We start from the raw sequence: 14,920 nt of genomic DNA, 5'->3' as shown, positions 1-14,920 counted from the left end.
AGACATAGAACCCAGTGATTCATCTCTTACATATGACACCAGGTGTCATCCCCAAAAGTGCCCTTCTTAATGCCTATCACACATGTAGCCCACCCAACACCCCTCCAGCAACCCTCAGTTTGTTCTCTGTATTTATTTATTTATTAAAAATTTTAATGCTTATTTATTTTTGAGAGAGAGACAGAGACAGGGACAGAGAGACAGAGTGTGAGTAGGGGAAGGGCAGAGAGAGAGGGAGACACAGAATGTGAAGCAGGCTCCAGGCTCTGAGCTGTCAGCACAGAGCCTGATGTGGGGCTCGAACCATGAGATTATGACCTGAGCCGAAGTCCGAAAGTTAACCAACTGAGCCACCCAGGCACCCCTGTTCTCTGTATTTAAAAGTCTCTTATACATGCCTTACTCTCTGTTTTTATCTTATTTTCCTTCCCTCCCCCTAGATCCATCTGTTGAGTTTCTCAAAGTCCACATAGGATTGAAATTGTATGTTATCTTTCTCTGACCAATTTATTTCACTTAGCATAATGCCCTCTAGTTTCATCCATGCTGTTGCAAATGGCAAGATTTCATTCTTTTTCATTGCCGAGTATATATACCACATCTTTATCCATTCATCAGTTGATGGACATTTGGGCTGTCTCCATAATTTGGTTATTGTTGACAGTACTGCTATAAGCATTGAGGCACATGTGCCCCTTCAAATTAGCATTTTTATATCCTTTGGATAAATTCTTAGTAGTGCAATTGCTGGGTTATTTTCAATTTTTGAAGAGGGTTTATTTTTAATTTTTGAAGAAACTCCATACTGTTTTCCAGAGTGATTGCACCATTTTGCTATCCCACCAACAGTGTAAGACGGTTTCCCTACTCTGCATTTCCGCCAGCATCTGTTGTTGCCCAAGTTGTTCATTTTAGTCATAATGACAGGTGGGAAGTAATATCTCACTGTGGTTTTGATTTGTATTTCCCTGATGATAAGTGATGTTGAGCATCTTTTCATGTGTCTGGATGTCTCCTTTGGAAAAGCATCTATTTGTGTCTTCTGCCCATTTGTTCACTGTATTGTTTTTAGGGTGTTGAGTTTGGTAAGTTCTTTATCTGATATGTCATTTGCAAGTATCTTCTCACATTCTATTAGTTGCATTTTAGTTTCGTTGATTGTTTCCTTCACCACTCAGGAGCTTTTTATCTTGATGAGGCCTCCATAGTTCATTTTTGCTTTTATTTTAACCTTGAAGATATTAAGTTATGTGAAGGAAGTCACATGGAGAAGACAGTTATCATAGGATTTCACTCATTTGGAATCTAAAGACAAAAGAGAAACAAACTTAACCATACAAAAACAAACTCATAGATGCAGAGAACTGATGGTTACCAGAGAGGAAGGTGGTTGGGAAGTGGGTAAAATGGTGAAGTTGGTCAACTGTATAGAGATGATTGGTAACCAGTCTTTTGGTGATGATTATTATCTACTGTATAGAGATGTTGATTATAATATACACCTGAAACTTCTATAATGTCATCAATTTCTCGGCATAGTCAGACCTGGAGCATGCTGCTTGGTATTTTCACAGAGACTGTGTAAGACCTCAGAAATGATGGCTATTGTGGTGTGTTTAGGGTGTGGGAACTGAATTCCTGATCTGAGCCCCTTGGGATTCCAGGACCTTAAGTTGATCAGGAGCAGAAGAGCCACCAGACTTGAGAGTTCCATGAACACTCAGAGTCCAAATAAGAGGACTTCAAAAAAGTTTAAAAAGAGAATTTTTTTTCTATATAAGAGTTTATGGACTAATTTCATACATATTACATTCATATTTATACAATACTTTATATATCGCATTGTTACATCACATAGATTTGACTTGTTTTCTGTTAACCATATGAAGATGGCAGGTGGGAAGTTAGATGATAGATATTACAGATACAACTTCTGGGTACATAGAGGTCTGCCACATTCTTCCCAGTATAGTAACACTTCGTTTGAATCTCACAAAGTGTGATTTGTGGAACATACTTGGTTCTTACTGACCAATAGCATGGTCTTCGTTGTTTGGCCATGGAGCCCACATACTATACTTTTGGTATTATATCTTTAAAAACTGTACTAAAAATCCATTCAGTTTCAAGGTTAAAGTTATTACAGTTCCTATCAGGGGAAATATATAACTGCTAACCTATCAGCAAAGTTGAATAATTAACTCATTGCCCACCCACCCCTTTCTCCCTGGAGGTAAGAATGGCTGAAGTAGATCAAACCAAGGATGGGACCTTGTCTAGAACATCTCTGTATCCCTAGTAACTGGCAGGGTAGATGAGTTTCATTTATGAAAACCTAGAACAAACAAGCAAAAATGTTTGTGGGAATGGTCTTAAGTAGATACTTTTATTGTAGGATTAGTAATGCAGCATAACATGTTGGAAAGAACTTCAAATCAGAATATATAAATTATACCTTCTATTGTTTTAATATAATTTATTGTCAAGTTAGCTAACATATAGTGTATACAGTGTGCTCTTGGTTTCAGGAATAGATTCCCATGATTCATCGCTTACATACAACACCTAGTGCTCATCCTGAAAGTGCCTTCCTCAGTGCCCATCACGAATCTTCCCCTCCTCAGTTTGTTCTCTGTATTTAAGAGTCTCCTATGGTTTGCCTTCCCCACTGTTTGAAACTGTTTCTTCCCCTACCCTTCCCCCGTGTCTTCTAAGTTTCTCAAATTCCACATATGAGTGAAAACATATGATATCTGTCTTTCTCTGACTGACTTATTTCACTTATCATAATACCCTCCAGTTCCATCCACATTGCTGCAATGGCAAGATATCTCTCTTTCTCATTGTCGTGTAGTATTCCATTGTATATATAAACCACATCTTCTTTATCCATCCCAAATTACACCTACTATTAATAGAAGGCATGCTTGTGGTACACCCCTTTGGTAAGTGCTTTAGAAGCATTATCTAATTTTATTCTATGAAGACTTACTCTATGAAGTAGCTACTACTACCAGCCCCATTTTATGGTAATCCTGAGGCTGGGAGAGGTTAATTTGCTCTAAGTTACACAGTCATCAAGTGGAAGGGTTGAAATTCAACCCAGATTCATTGATACCCATGTTCCAGTTTGTAACCACAATAAGCCGTGACTCTGTCATGAATTAGTTTTGTTGTTTTCCTTATTGTCTCAGTTTCTTCATTATGCATAGGAAATAATGGCACGTGTGACTCACAGCGCTGCTGTGATGGTTTAGTCTGGTCATGTATTTGAGAAAATTTATGTATGTCTATATCTAAAATGAAAGTGCTTTGTACAGAGGGAAATGCTCATGTATTTAATTTATTTTAATTAAGGTATTTGACCAGCTAGCCGTGTCATCTTGAGCAAATCTTTTAGCTCCCTGGCTTCAGGTTCCTCACCTGGTAATGGACGGTGTTGGACCAAATGATCTCTAGGTTCTTTCCAGCTCTAATGACTCTTAAGTTTCCAACAGAAAGACTACAATCATGAGAACATTATTGGACTATGGGGATGTCAGGGATGGATCCAGAAGGGACATGGCAAAGTGGGGCATGAAATTAGCAGGGACAAAAACTCCATGACAACCGTGACTCCAGAGAGCGTCCCTGAGGGTTTTCGCCCTCTAATTGTCTTTTCTCGTGTTACCTCTGCGCTTAATAGCATATTTAAGAGGATCGCCAGTTGTGGGCATCTCTCTTGCCCTGAGCGGACAGCCAGTTTCAAAGCCAAAGACTCCCATCTTGGAGAACAATAGGGCCCAGCTGGCAACTTCTTTTGGAAAAGAAATAAGCATTTTTAACCTTTGGCAAGAGCTCTGTCTTCTTGGGGAATCTGGGTCAAGGTGAGAGGGCAAGATTTAGTGAGAACGGTGGATTTTGTGCTATCTTAATAGCCATGTGATTCTGGAGCAAGGTTTTATGGTCCTCAGTTTCTGCCATTCTTCACCTCCTCTCCCTCAGTCCCACACCTTCCACTGTGGGCTCTGTTTTGGGTTCTCTTTCTCCTAGACAATGTCTCTGAACTTCAATAAAAAGATTAATCTCTACTCTTAAATATCAGGGATTATTCTGGGGTGAGGCATGAATGTTGAGTTCCTGTTCTGCAATTTCTTAAGGATGTGATCTTTTTTTTTAAGTTTTTTATTTGTTTTTTTTTTTTTCAACGTTTTTTATTTATTTTTTTGGGACAGAGAGAGACATAGCATGAACGGGGGAGGGGCAGAGAGAGAGGGAGACACAGAATCGGAAACAGGCTCCAGGCTCCGAGCCATCAGCCCAGAGCCCGACGCGGGGCTCGAACTCACGGACCGCGAGATCGTGACCTGGCTGAAGTCGGACGCTTAACCGACTGCGCCACCCAGGCGCCCCTTAAGTTTTTTAAATGTTTATTTATTTTAGAGACAGAGAGAGAGCACACGTGGAGCAATTGGGGGAGGACAGAAAGAATCTGAAGGACGCTCTGTGCTGACAGCAGAGAGCCAGATGTGGGGCTCAAATTCACAAACCGTGATTTCATGACCTGAGCTGAAGTTGGACCCTAATCTTGGGCTCTGTTACCTTCTGTTTTTTTCACCTGTAAAATAGGGGATAATGAGATCATTTAGAATCTAATGAGATAATGTGTTTTTTTTAAAACTAACAAAATTTAGAAGTCAATAATTGAGCACTGAATTAAAAATAACAATTTACTGTCTTTCAGGGGAATTTCCTCAGATCACACATTCTTGTGTAGGTTTTCCAATTTTACCTATCCAATAACCCTCTTAATTTAATTATTTCCTTGAGGATTCTGTTTTTAAAAAGATACTAATTTAATTTCCATTTACATAAATAATTGATTCATAATTTCTAAGTAGCAAAAGGCTAGCACTTCACTAAATAATGATATGACAGTGTACTCAAATACAATCCCATTGGCTTGTTGAAACACTTTAAATAAGTCCTCATAGTCTTCTTTGGAGACCCTAGTGTGGGTAACAGGGATATCAGAGATGCCCCATTCCAAGCATAGGTAGTTGTTAGTCTGTCTTTTAACCTTATTTTTTTTAATTTGTTCTTCATTCAGCAACATCTTGGCTCTTTTAACCTGATTTTGTACCCTGAAAAACCTTATAAACTGGCCATGTCCTTAGTTCTCAGAATTTGAAGGTTTTGATTAGCTAGATGCTCATAGTAAAATGCCTAATTAATATCTACATCAGTCACCTTTTCTGTTAATTGTCTTGGAGATGGTGAACACATGCAAAAACTTAACCAAACAGAGTGAATAATTTCAGAATTTTTCCTTTTTCCTATAGCTTACTGAAGTTTAACCAGATGTATTTTATCATGAATTAGTAAACAATCCACAATTCCTTACAGTTGGGGGGGAATGATGAATTACATAAAATACTTTTAGCTTTGACTTCTTTGTTAACAGAATGTAATAAGAAATGGAGAGTTTTACTGTAAGTGATTGAACAGGAGGTTGACTTATTTTCATAGAATTGATCGATTATGTTGGTGTATTGGGGGATGTTGCGCACAGAGGTTCATATTTGCAAAATATTTTCATTGAATCTAATTAATCCTGGATAAAATAATGGAGAACTTTTATTGGCATCACTTTATTTTGAGAGTAAACAGAAAGATTTCCAGGTTCCTAAAACCATAATTGAAATGAAATAAGACAATTTTAGTTTTACATCCAAAAGTGGGTGAAAGAACCATTTGTTCATTATGTATTTATTCAGTTATGCAAACATTAGTATACAAGATGCTTATCACTAAATAGTGGAACACCTCCACTGGACCATGCACTGTGCATAGTATCGTCAGCTCAAGAGTATTTGGTGGTGGTAGAACATGAAAAGTGGCATCAGGAGTTTACAGCTGACTGGAAGATAACAGAACACCACAAGAGTGAAATAATTATATTATTGGTTAACAATATTCTTGAGTGTAGGCTCAGAGACCATCTAATGTAGAAAATAATTATGTGAAGAGCTCTTTGACCTTTCAGTATTCGTTTTGCTTTATTTTTCTTTCACAGAGAGGAATGAGAATGGGGATGATAATTGCTAACATTTATTGAGCCTCTACTGTTTGAGGCCATTTATGTCATTCAGTCCTTGCAGCAATCCTATGAGATAGTAAGTGTTATTAGCCCTGTTTATAGATGAGGCAACTGAGGCACAGAGAGGTTAATAACTTGCGAAGGGTGACATGGGCAGTAGGTAAAATTCAGGAAATTCTGAAAGTCTGTTTTCTCTGTCATTCTCTCTCTCCATCATTTTCCCTTCCCCTCTCCCTTTCTTTCTCAATCTGTGCATACAATTAAGGCTGTATATATTGTAATAAATTGTTTCTTATAAATACAGGAGTTGTCGAACATTGACCAAGCACAGAGACATTTAAAGAAGGAAATCAAAATCATACCAGTTATTACTTTTGGCATTTGTAATTGATTCGTGTATGTGTTGTGAGACAGAGAGAGAGAGAGATTATATAAAGCATTTTTTCCCTCCAAAAAAGGTAGAACTATTTGTGTATACTCATCAGCAGCATATGTGAGTGTCCATCCCTAATTGATTAATATCTTTTATATTACAGACATATCCACATTGTCTTTTTTATATTTTCTGGCTGTTTTTCTAACTTCATCAATTGTGTTTGAAAAGTACCTCATATAATGGGTTTTTCAGTTATAAGAAAGTTTTGAATAATTATATTTTTTCTCAGAGTTTCTGTTTTAGTGTTATATTTTGGAAATTTCTTTCCTATCTCAAGATTATATAAATGCATATCTATTTATTCCTCTAATGCCCTAATGGTCTAACAGACCATTAATGGGAGAGTTTATCATTTCTGTATCAATTAAAATACTAATTTTATCAGCTGTTAAATTCTCACCAATTTTTAAATTTATTCTTTTTTTTATTTAAAAAATATTTTTTAATGTTTATTTATATTTGAGAGAGAGACACACACAGACAGAACACAAGTGGGAAGGGGCATAGAGAGAGGGAGACACAGAATCCAAAGCAGACTCCAGGCTCTGAGCTGTCAGCACAAAGCCCAATGTGGGGCTCGAACCCACAAACCGTGAGATCATGACCTGAGCTGAAGTCAGACGCTCAACCAACTGAGCCACTCAGGCGCCCCTAAATTTATTCTTAAATATGTATTTGTTCTCTGATACATGTCTATGTTTACAAGAATAATGAGTTATCCATGTTTATAAAGTTAATATCAGAAAGTTCAAGTCCAGTTATTTTTTATCTAAATTTTTGGCTGTAATTAATATACTGTTTTATCTCAAGGAAGGACAGTTTGGGTATATACTACAGCCAATAGGTGGCATCTGTTACAAATGTGTTAGTGAGTCTATCATGTTGACTATATCAACCAAACATATTAAATATAACTTTGTAGTATTTGGTAACTGAAATATATACTTTGACATGTTTTTGACATCAAGGCCCGTCATAGATTGATTCTGGTTGTCAATTGACCCAAGTCTATTTGAAATGGAAAAACATTCTATGTTCAGGGATTGGAGGAACAAATATTGTTAAAACATTTATACTAACCAAAGCAATCTACACGTTCTTGCAATTCCTATCAAAATAACACCAGCATTTTTCATAAAAAATTTTCTAAAATTTGTATGGAACCAGAAAAGTCCCCAAATAGCCAAAATAATGTTGAAAAAGAAAAGCAAAGTGGGAAGCATCACAATTCTGGACTTCAAGCTGTATTACAAAGCTGTAATCATCAAAATATGATGTTACTGGTACAAAAACAGACACATAGATCAATGGAACAGAATAGAGAACCCAGAAATGGACCCACAAATGTATGGTCAACTCATCTTTGACAAAGCAGGAAAAAATATTTAATGGAAAAAAGACAGTCTCTTCAACAAATGGTGTTGAGAAAACTGGACAGCAACATGCAGGAGAATGAAACTGGACTACACTCTTAGACCATTCACAAAAATTCAAAATGGGTGAAAGAACTAAATGTGACACAGGAAACCACCAAAATCCTAGAGGAGAAAGTAGACAGACACCTCTTTGACCTTGCCCACAGCAACTTCTTACAGAACTCAAGAAAACTAAATAGACAATAATGTACATGGTTTAACTCCAGAAATCTAAATAGTTTACTATGGCCCCAGGTGCTTTGACTGACTTCCACAGAAGGTCTGAATCTGTATTGCCTAGAGGCCAGGAAGCCTGCTGATCTACAGGGCTGATAATGCCTCAGGAACTTCCCCAAATTAACCCATAAAAGGCTAGTATGTCTGGCCTGCTTATCCACAAGCACAGCTGTCCTGCATGGTTATCTTGAGCAATCAGTGATAGTAATAGCCAACACCTATTGGACAATTAATGTGTACTGGATTGCGTGCTGAGCATGTGCATGAATTTCCTCAGGTAACTCTCCCATTAACCTTACAGTTCAGGGGTTCTTGTCCTCACTTTGTTGGGAGTGAGTCATATCTAGTGTGTTTAAACCGCTGGGACAAGTGCATAGAATGAGATGGTATCAGAATGAGAACTCTTTTTTTCATTTTATTGAGATATAATTGACATACAACACTGTATAAATTTGAGGGGTACAACACAATGATTTGATATATGTATACATTACAAAATGATTACCACAGAAGACTAGTTAGCATTCATCACTTTTCATAGTTACAGTTACATCTTCCTTGTGATGTGAACTTTTGAGATCTAATCTCTTAGCAACTTTCAAATACACAGTATAGTATTGTTAACTATAGTCATGATGTTGCACATTGCATTCCCCAAATTTATTTACCTTGTAACTGGAAGTGTGTACCTTTTGACCGCCTTCCCCAATTCCCCCATCTCCTACGCACTGCCTCTGGCAACCGCAAATCAGATATCTCTTTCAGTGAGTTCAGCTTTTTTAGATTTCGCATATAGTGAGATCATATTATATTTGTCTTTTTTGGTCTAACTTATCTCACTTAGCATAGTGTTCTCAAGGACCATGCAGCTTGTCACAAATGCCAGGATTTCCTTCTTTTTCATGCCTGAATAATCTTTATATATAATATTGAATGTTAGCATATATTATGTATATAATAGTGTAACATTTTATATATCAATTATGATTTCTTTATCCATTCATTTTTTTAAAGATATTTTTTGTTTGTTTGTTATATATAGAGAGAAAAAGAATTCATGCATACAAGCAGGAAAGAGGCAGAGAGAGAGAGAGAGGGAGAGAGAGAATCTTAAGCAGGCTCCACACTGGGCACAGAGCCTGTCATGGGGCTTGATCTCACAACCCTTAAATCATGACCTGAGGCCAAAATCAAGAGTTGGACACTTGACTGAGCCACCCAGGCGTCCCTATCCATTTATGTTTTAATGGACATTTAGGTTATTTCAATGTCTTGGTTATGGTAAATAATGCTGCAATGAACATGGGGGGGTGCAAATATCTCTTCAGAACACTAATTTTATTTCCTGTGAATATATACCCAGAAGTGGAATTGCTGGATCGTATGTAGTTGTATTTTTAATTTTTTTAGGATCTCCATACTGTTTCCATAGTGTCTATACCAATTTACATTTCCACAGCAGTGCACACCCCTATTCTCCACACCTTCACCAGCATTTGTTCTCTCTAACCTATTCTGACAGATGTGAGTTGATATCTCATTACATTCCCCTGGTGATTAGTGATGTAGAAAACACCTTTTCATGTACCTTTTGGTCATTGGGTGTCATCATGGAAGAATATCTATTCAGGTCCTGGGCCCAATTTTTAATTGGACCATTTATTTTCTTGCTATTAAGTTATATGAGTTTGTTTTATATTTTGTATATTAACATCTTATGAGATATGTGGTTTGAAAATATTTTCTCCTGTTCCATAGGTTACCTTGTCATTTTGCTTATCATTTTTTTTTGCTTGTACTTTAGGTGTGATATCCAAAAAATCACGGCCAAGTGATGTCAAGAAGTCTTTCCCCTATGTTTTCTTCTAGGAGTTTTATGGCTACAGATCTTACATTTTGGTCCTTAGTTCATTTTGAGTTAATTTTTTGAGTGTGTAAGATTTGAGTCTAGTTTTCTTCCTTTGCATATGAGATAAGTTCTATTTGTTTGCTTTTTTGGGAGAGAGAGAGTGTGTGTGAGCAGGGGAAGTGGGGGAGAGAGAGAGAGAGGGAAATAGAGAGAGAGAGAGAGAGAGAGAGAGAGAGAGAGAGAGAGAGAGAATCTTAAGCAGGCTCTACACACTCATCATGGAGCCCAATGTGGGGTTGTATCCCATGACCCTGAGATCATGACCTGAGCCGAACTCAAGAGTTGGAAGCTCAGCTGACTGAGCCACCCAGGGGTCCCTCTTTTGCATATGAATATCCATTTTTGCCAACAACAGTTATTGAAGAGACTGTCTTTTCTCTATTGAGTATTTTAGGCTTTCTTATCAAATATTAGTTGAGCTCATGTGACTGGTTCTGTTTCTGGGCCACACCTAAATGTATAAAGCCACTCCTTGGACTCTCTGCTAGAGTGCTTCTGGGTTTGGCAGCTTCCCAGGAGCCCTGGTCAGCTTCCTGGTTGGATGGTACTAGGAGATATACTCAGCAGTAGGTGGGGCTATGAATTGGCTTTTCTGCCTGGACATGGTGGCGACAGGCTCTAAAGCCAACAAGGCTCATTGTTTGAGGTTCTGAATCAGGCAGAACTGTGTGCTGATTTCCTTGGACAAATGAGGCCACTGTCCTAGCTCTGCAGGTGGGCAGCACTGCTGACTGCTGAAGGATGCTCCTTTTTAGGTGGTCTGGGCAGGTTTCCTGGTTGGGCTGGGCCTGATGGGCCAGTGGATGAGTTTATGAATTGGTTTCCAGCCTGTACAGAGTGGCAGAACAGGCTCCAATGCCAGAAAGCTTGCCATTTCAGATCCTAGATTAGACAGAACTGCCCACCAAATTACCCGGTGGTCAGATGGGACCACCATCTGGTCTCTGCAATGGGTAAAACCTCTGGTGGGGATTTCTACCTGAGTGTCAATGCAAATAGGAACTCAGTCTGCCAGGATCTGAGCACTGATTGCTGAAAGTCCTGCCTCCTTCTCCCTCACAATCGGATTCCCAGTAATCATACCCCACAGATTCCCCTGCCATCCCCTAGAGGTGAGACCAGATTGGACATCCCACGAAATGACCCACAATTCTGGGGGAGCTGGATAACCACCCACCTTGGGATCTCTCCCTCCCCCTCCTGCCCCAACTGGGGAAACCATAGGTAAAAGGAATCCTGTTGGTGTGGCACTGTGCCAGCATGGAGAGTGGCAGTACAATCAAAGTGTGGCTGACCTCTAACCTTCTGTGTGGTCTCTGTAGCCCAAGGTAGGTGTTTCTGCCTCATTTCCATGTTCTAGGATTTTCAAAATGTTGTCTTGCCTATGAATAGTTATTCTATTGCTAGTTGTCCTGGGGAGGGGGCTGATGTCAGGAATGACCTATAGTGCAATCTTGATGATGTTTTTCAGAACTAAAACAGCAAAGCCTAAACTCTTAACCACAGTACTATGCTGTTTCCTAAGAAACAAAATATTCTAAAATTGAGACGATAGTTGAGGGCAATAGTGAGTTGTGCTAGCCTCTGTATGGAATAGTTTGTGTGAAGGCTTCCCTAAGAAGACGTATTCCAGAACCTAGTTGAGCACATCTGCTGTTCCCCAAGAGAATGTTTTCAGAATTACATATTATGATGTAACTTACCAGGCCATTTTGGAGATGTTTTCTTAGATAAAATTGTTTAAAGTTTGAGAAGTTATTATAAAAAGGATAATTTTTTTAATGGTTGAGATAAGAAATTTAAGAAACCTATCTAGATGATCATCTGGGGGGAAGAGCTATTTCAAATGTATTCTTCAATGATGCCACTTATGCAGCAGTTACATATTTATCAGAGGTCTTTTAAAAACCTATTATTTTAATCAATGATTCTTAGTATTATATATAAGAACCATAGGGTTTCTATTGCTTTTTTTAAAGTGGTCAATTTTTAAATATCTCTTTTGGTTTTCATGAGACGTCATGGAATAACTGAGAACCTGAAGCACTTTTTAAAAGGTAATTCCTGACAATTCAAGGTGAAAAGGTAGGATCTTTTCTTCAGGAAAGTGAAGCATTGCTTCTTTCCCAGTTCTCAGTGGAGGAGAGAATGACATATATGAGCAATGTAATTCTGTCATTTCACCTGAGTCAGCAGTGCATTCTCTTCTCTCTTTTCTGATTCTAGAAGCACCAAGCAAATGGTTGGGGGAGGAAATATTACAGAGGTCACTTATTTCATCCTTTTGGGATTCTCTGATTTCCCCAGAATCCTAGCAGTGCTCTTTGTTGTATTTCTGCTCATCTACATTATGACTCTGACCTGGAACTTGTGCCTCATCATCTTAATAAGGATGGACTCTCACCTCCACACACCCATGTACTTCTTCCTCAGTAATCTGTCCTTCATGGATATCTGCTATGTGACCTCCACAGCCCCCAAGATGCTCTCCGGCTTTTTCCAAAAGCAGCAAACTATCACCTTTGTGGGTTGCGCCATTCAATACTTTGTTTTTTCAATCATGGGACTGAGTGAGTCTTGTCTCATGACAGCCATGGCTTACGATCGATATGCCGCCATTTGTAATCCTCTTCTCTATTCATCAGTCATGTCACCCACCCTCTGTATTCGGATGGTGCTGGGGTCCTATCTGGCTGGACTCTCTGGTTCTGTATCCCAATTGTGTGCCATACTTCAGCTTCACTTCTGTGGGCCTAATGTCATCAACCACTTCTTCTGTGACATGCCCCAGTTGTTAGTCCTGTCCTGCACTGACACTTTCTTTGTGCAACTCTTGACTGCTATATTAACAGTGATCTTTGGGATAACAAATGCCTTCATCATCATGATATCCTATGGCTATATTGTCATCTCCGTCATGAAGATCACTTCAGCTAAAGGCAGGTCCAAGGCTTTCAACACCTGTGCTTCTCATCTGACAGCAGTGTCCCTCTTCTATACCTCGAGTATGTTTGTCTATTTGAGTTCCAGCTCTGGTGGCTCCTCCAGTTTTGACAGATTTGCATCAGTATTCTATACTGTAGTTATCCCCATGTTGAATCCCTTGATTTACAGTCTGAGGAACAAGGAAATCAAAGATGCCTTGAAGAGGTTACAAAAGAAGAGATGTTACTGCTGAGGTCCTGTCCAGATTTGTCCTATCAGAAACCTTAAAATAATATGCACATGAATGAACTATAACAAAATTCATACTGTCTTTGTATAAAGAAAGCTTAATTTGACACAGATAATATGCCAAATGGACTTACAGTGATTGATTTCACACAACCACAGTACATTGAAGTCCTGGAGATTCATACTTTCACCCTACATGAGGGGTGGCCTCATCATTTATCAGTAATTTTCAAGTATTTGTAAAATGTCAAGGTGTAGAAACTCATTACTTATTTTTGCTTTGGAGATTGAGTCCTGCTGTCTCAGACCTCTGATCATGAAGGAGCAGTACGTGACAGAGACCCCCAGGAGTGTAGAGATTTTGTCTTCAAATATTTTGATGCAGCGTAATCCAGACATGATGGTGATTGATGTTTGTTCTGTATTGCTGCCATAGTGGGAATAAACGCACACACAGAATATGCCTTTGAAAACAAGATAAAGCTATACAATTAGCTGGTTGAGTTTCCTGGGAAGAGTAGTCTGAGATAGCTAATGTTTGTCTAAGGCCTCTTTCAGGGCTAGTCATCCAATAAGTTTGTTCACATCCAGTCTCTACCAGCTGTAATCTTATGAAGGAAAAGTGATTTGAATCATAAGAGGATTGGAATGAAGGATGTAGTCCCTTCAGTACCATTTACTTAGGAGTTTGATGGTTTACTTTCTTGCTTCTAGTGTCGAGTGGGTGTTTCTCATGGAAGATGATGTTCAAAATCCATGTCAGAGCCGATATCAGTTTTTTATATTGTGGGACTCAAGTCTCTTTCTCCCATTAAATGTGGAAAATTTACCCTTGTCTGACATAGCCAGTGTTTCACACTGTTAAATCATTTCTGTTATTTCAAGCATCTGTTTATGTTTGGTATGAGGAGACTTGCATGAAAATTCATTGTAAGAATAGAGTTACTGGATATTAAATATTGCAGACTAAGAACAAATACGGGAAGTTGGTATATATTCTGTTTATTGTCTGTGTTGAATATTGTATGTCCTAGAGATTTATGGTGTTGTATGGGGTGATATTATGTGTGGAGTAGATGGTTAGAGTTACTCTAATGCTGATACTTTCTAGGAAGCCTCAAGAGCCAGAGGGGAAATAGTAGTGGGAGAGGCAGAGTTTTTAACTTTGGCCAGTTTTCTTTGTGTAAAGTAGAACATAAAGCTTTTGGTTCTTGTGATCTGTTTGAAAAGGGAACAAGTTGTGTAACAGCTGACTGCTGATTTGCCAGATTGCTCAGACTTGAACCAATTGGTATAAAACAGATGTCATTACAATGACATATTATCCTTGGAGATTCATTGGGTTCTCAATGCTGTTTGGAGGGGGGGCTCCTAATTCTGATGAATCATGTAATTGTTCTCTTTAATTAAAGATTATAAATGAAGAGGCATTTGAAGCCTTTGCCAAGTTTTTCACAAGTTTACAAATGGATGGAATTGAGAGAAGGGGAATCACTGAATCTCTGGGAGAGAATGTGAGGTCTTACCCCATACCAAGGAAGTAGTGCGGTGTGAATAAAAGATGTGTGCTCCCCTTCCCCACCGTGTAAGCTTAGGTATGCTCTTTGAAGTATTGTTCTTTAAAAGTGTGTAGGAATGTATGTGAAGTCTTCCTAAGGAACCATGAGGGC

At 38.6% G+C, this 14,920-nt stretch overlaps 1 protein-coding gene across 1 annotated transcript; it reads left to right on the top strand.

The window, feature by feature from the left end:
* Positions 1–12,310: 12,310 nt before the first annotated feature.
* LOC122231232 (olfactory receptor 5AN1-like) lies at positions 12,311–13,254 on the top strand. Its single transcript, XM_042958742.1, has one exon. The coding sequence runs from the start codon at positions 12,316–12,318 to the stop codon at positions 13,252–13,254; it is 939 nt and encodes a 312-aa protein (XP_042814676.1). The 5' UTR covers positions 12,311–12,315.
* The last annotated feature ends 1,666 nt before the right edge of the window (positions 13,255–14,920 follow it).

This window comes from Panthera tigris, chromosome D1 (assembly GCF_018350195.1).
Source record: "Panthera tigris isolate Pti1 chromosome D1, P.tigris_Pti1_mat1.1, whole genome shotgun sequence".
Lineage (NCBI taxonomy): Eukaryota > Metazoa > Chordata > Mammalia > Carnivora > Felidae > Panthera > Panthera tigris.
This window is presented reverse-complemented; position numbering and strand designations above follow the sequence as displayed.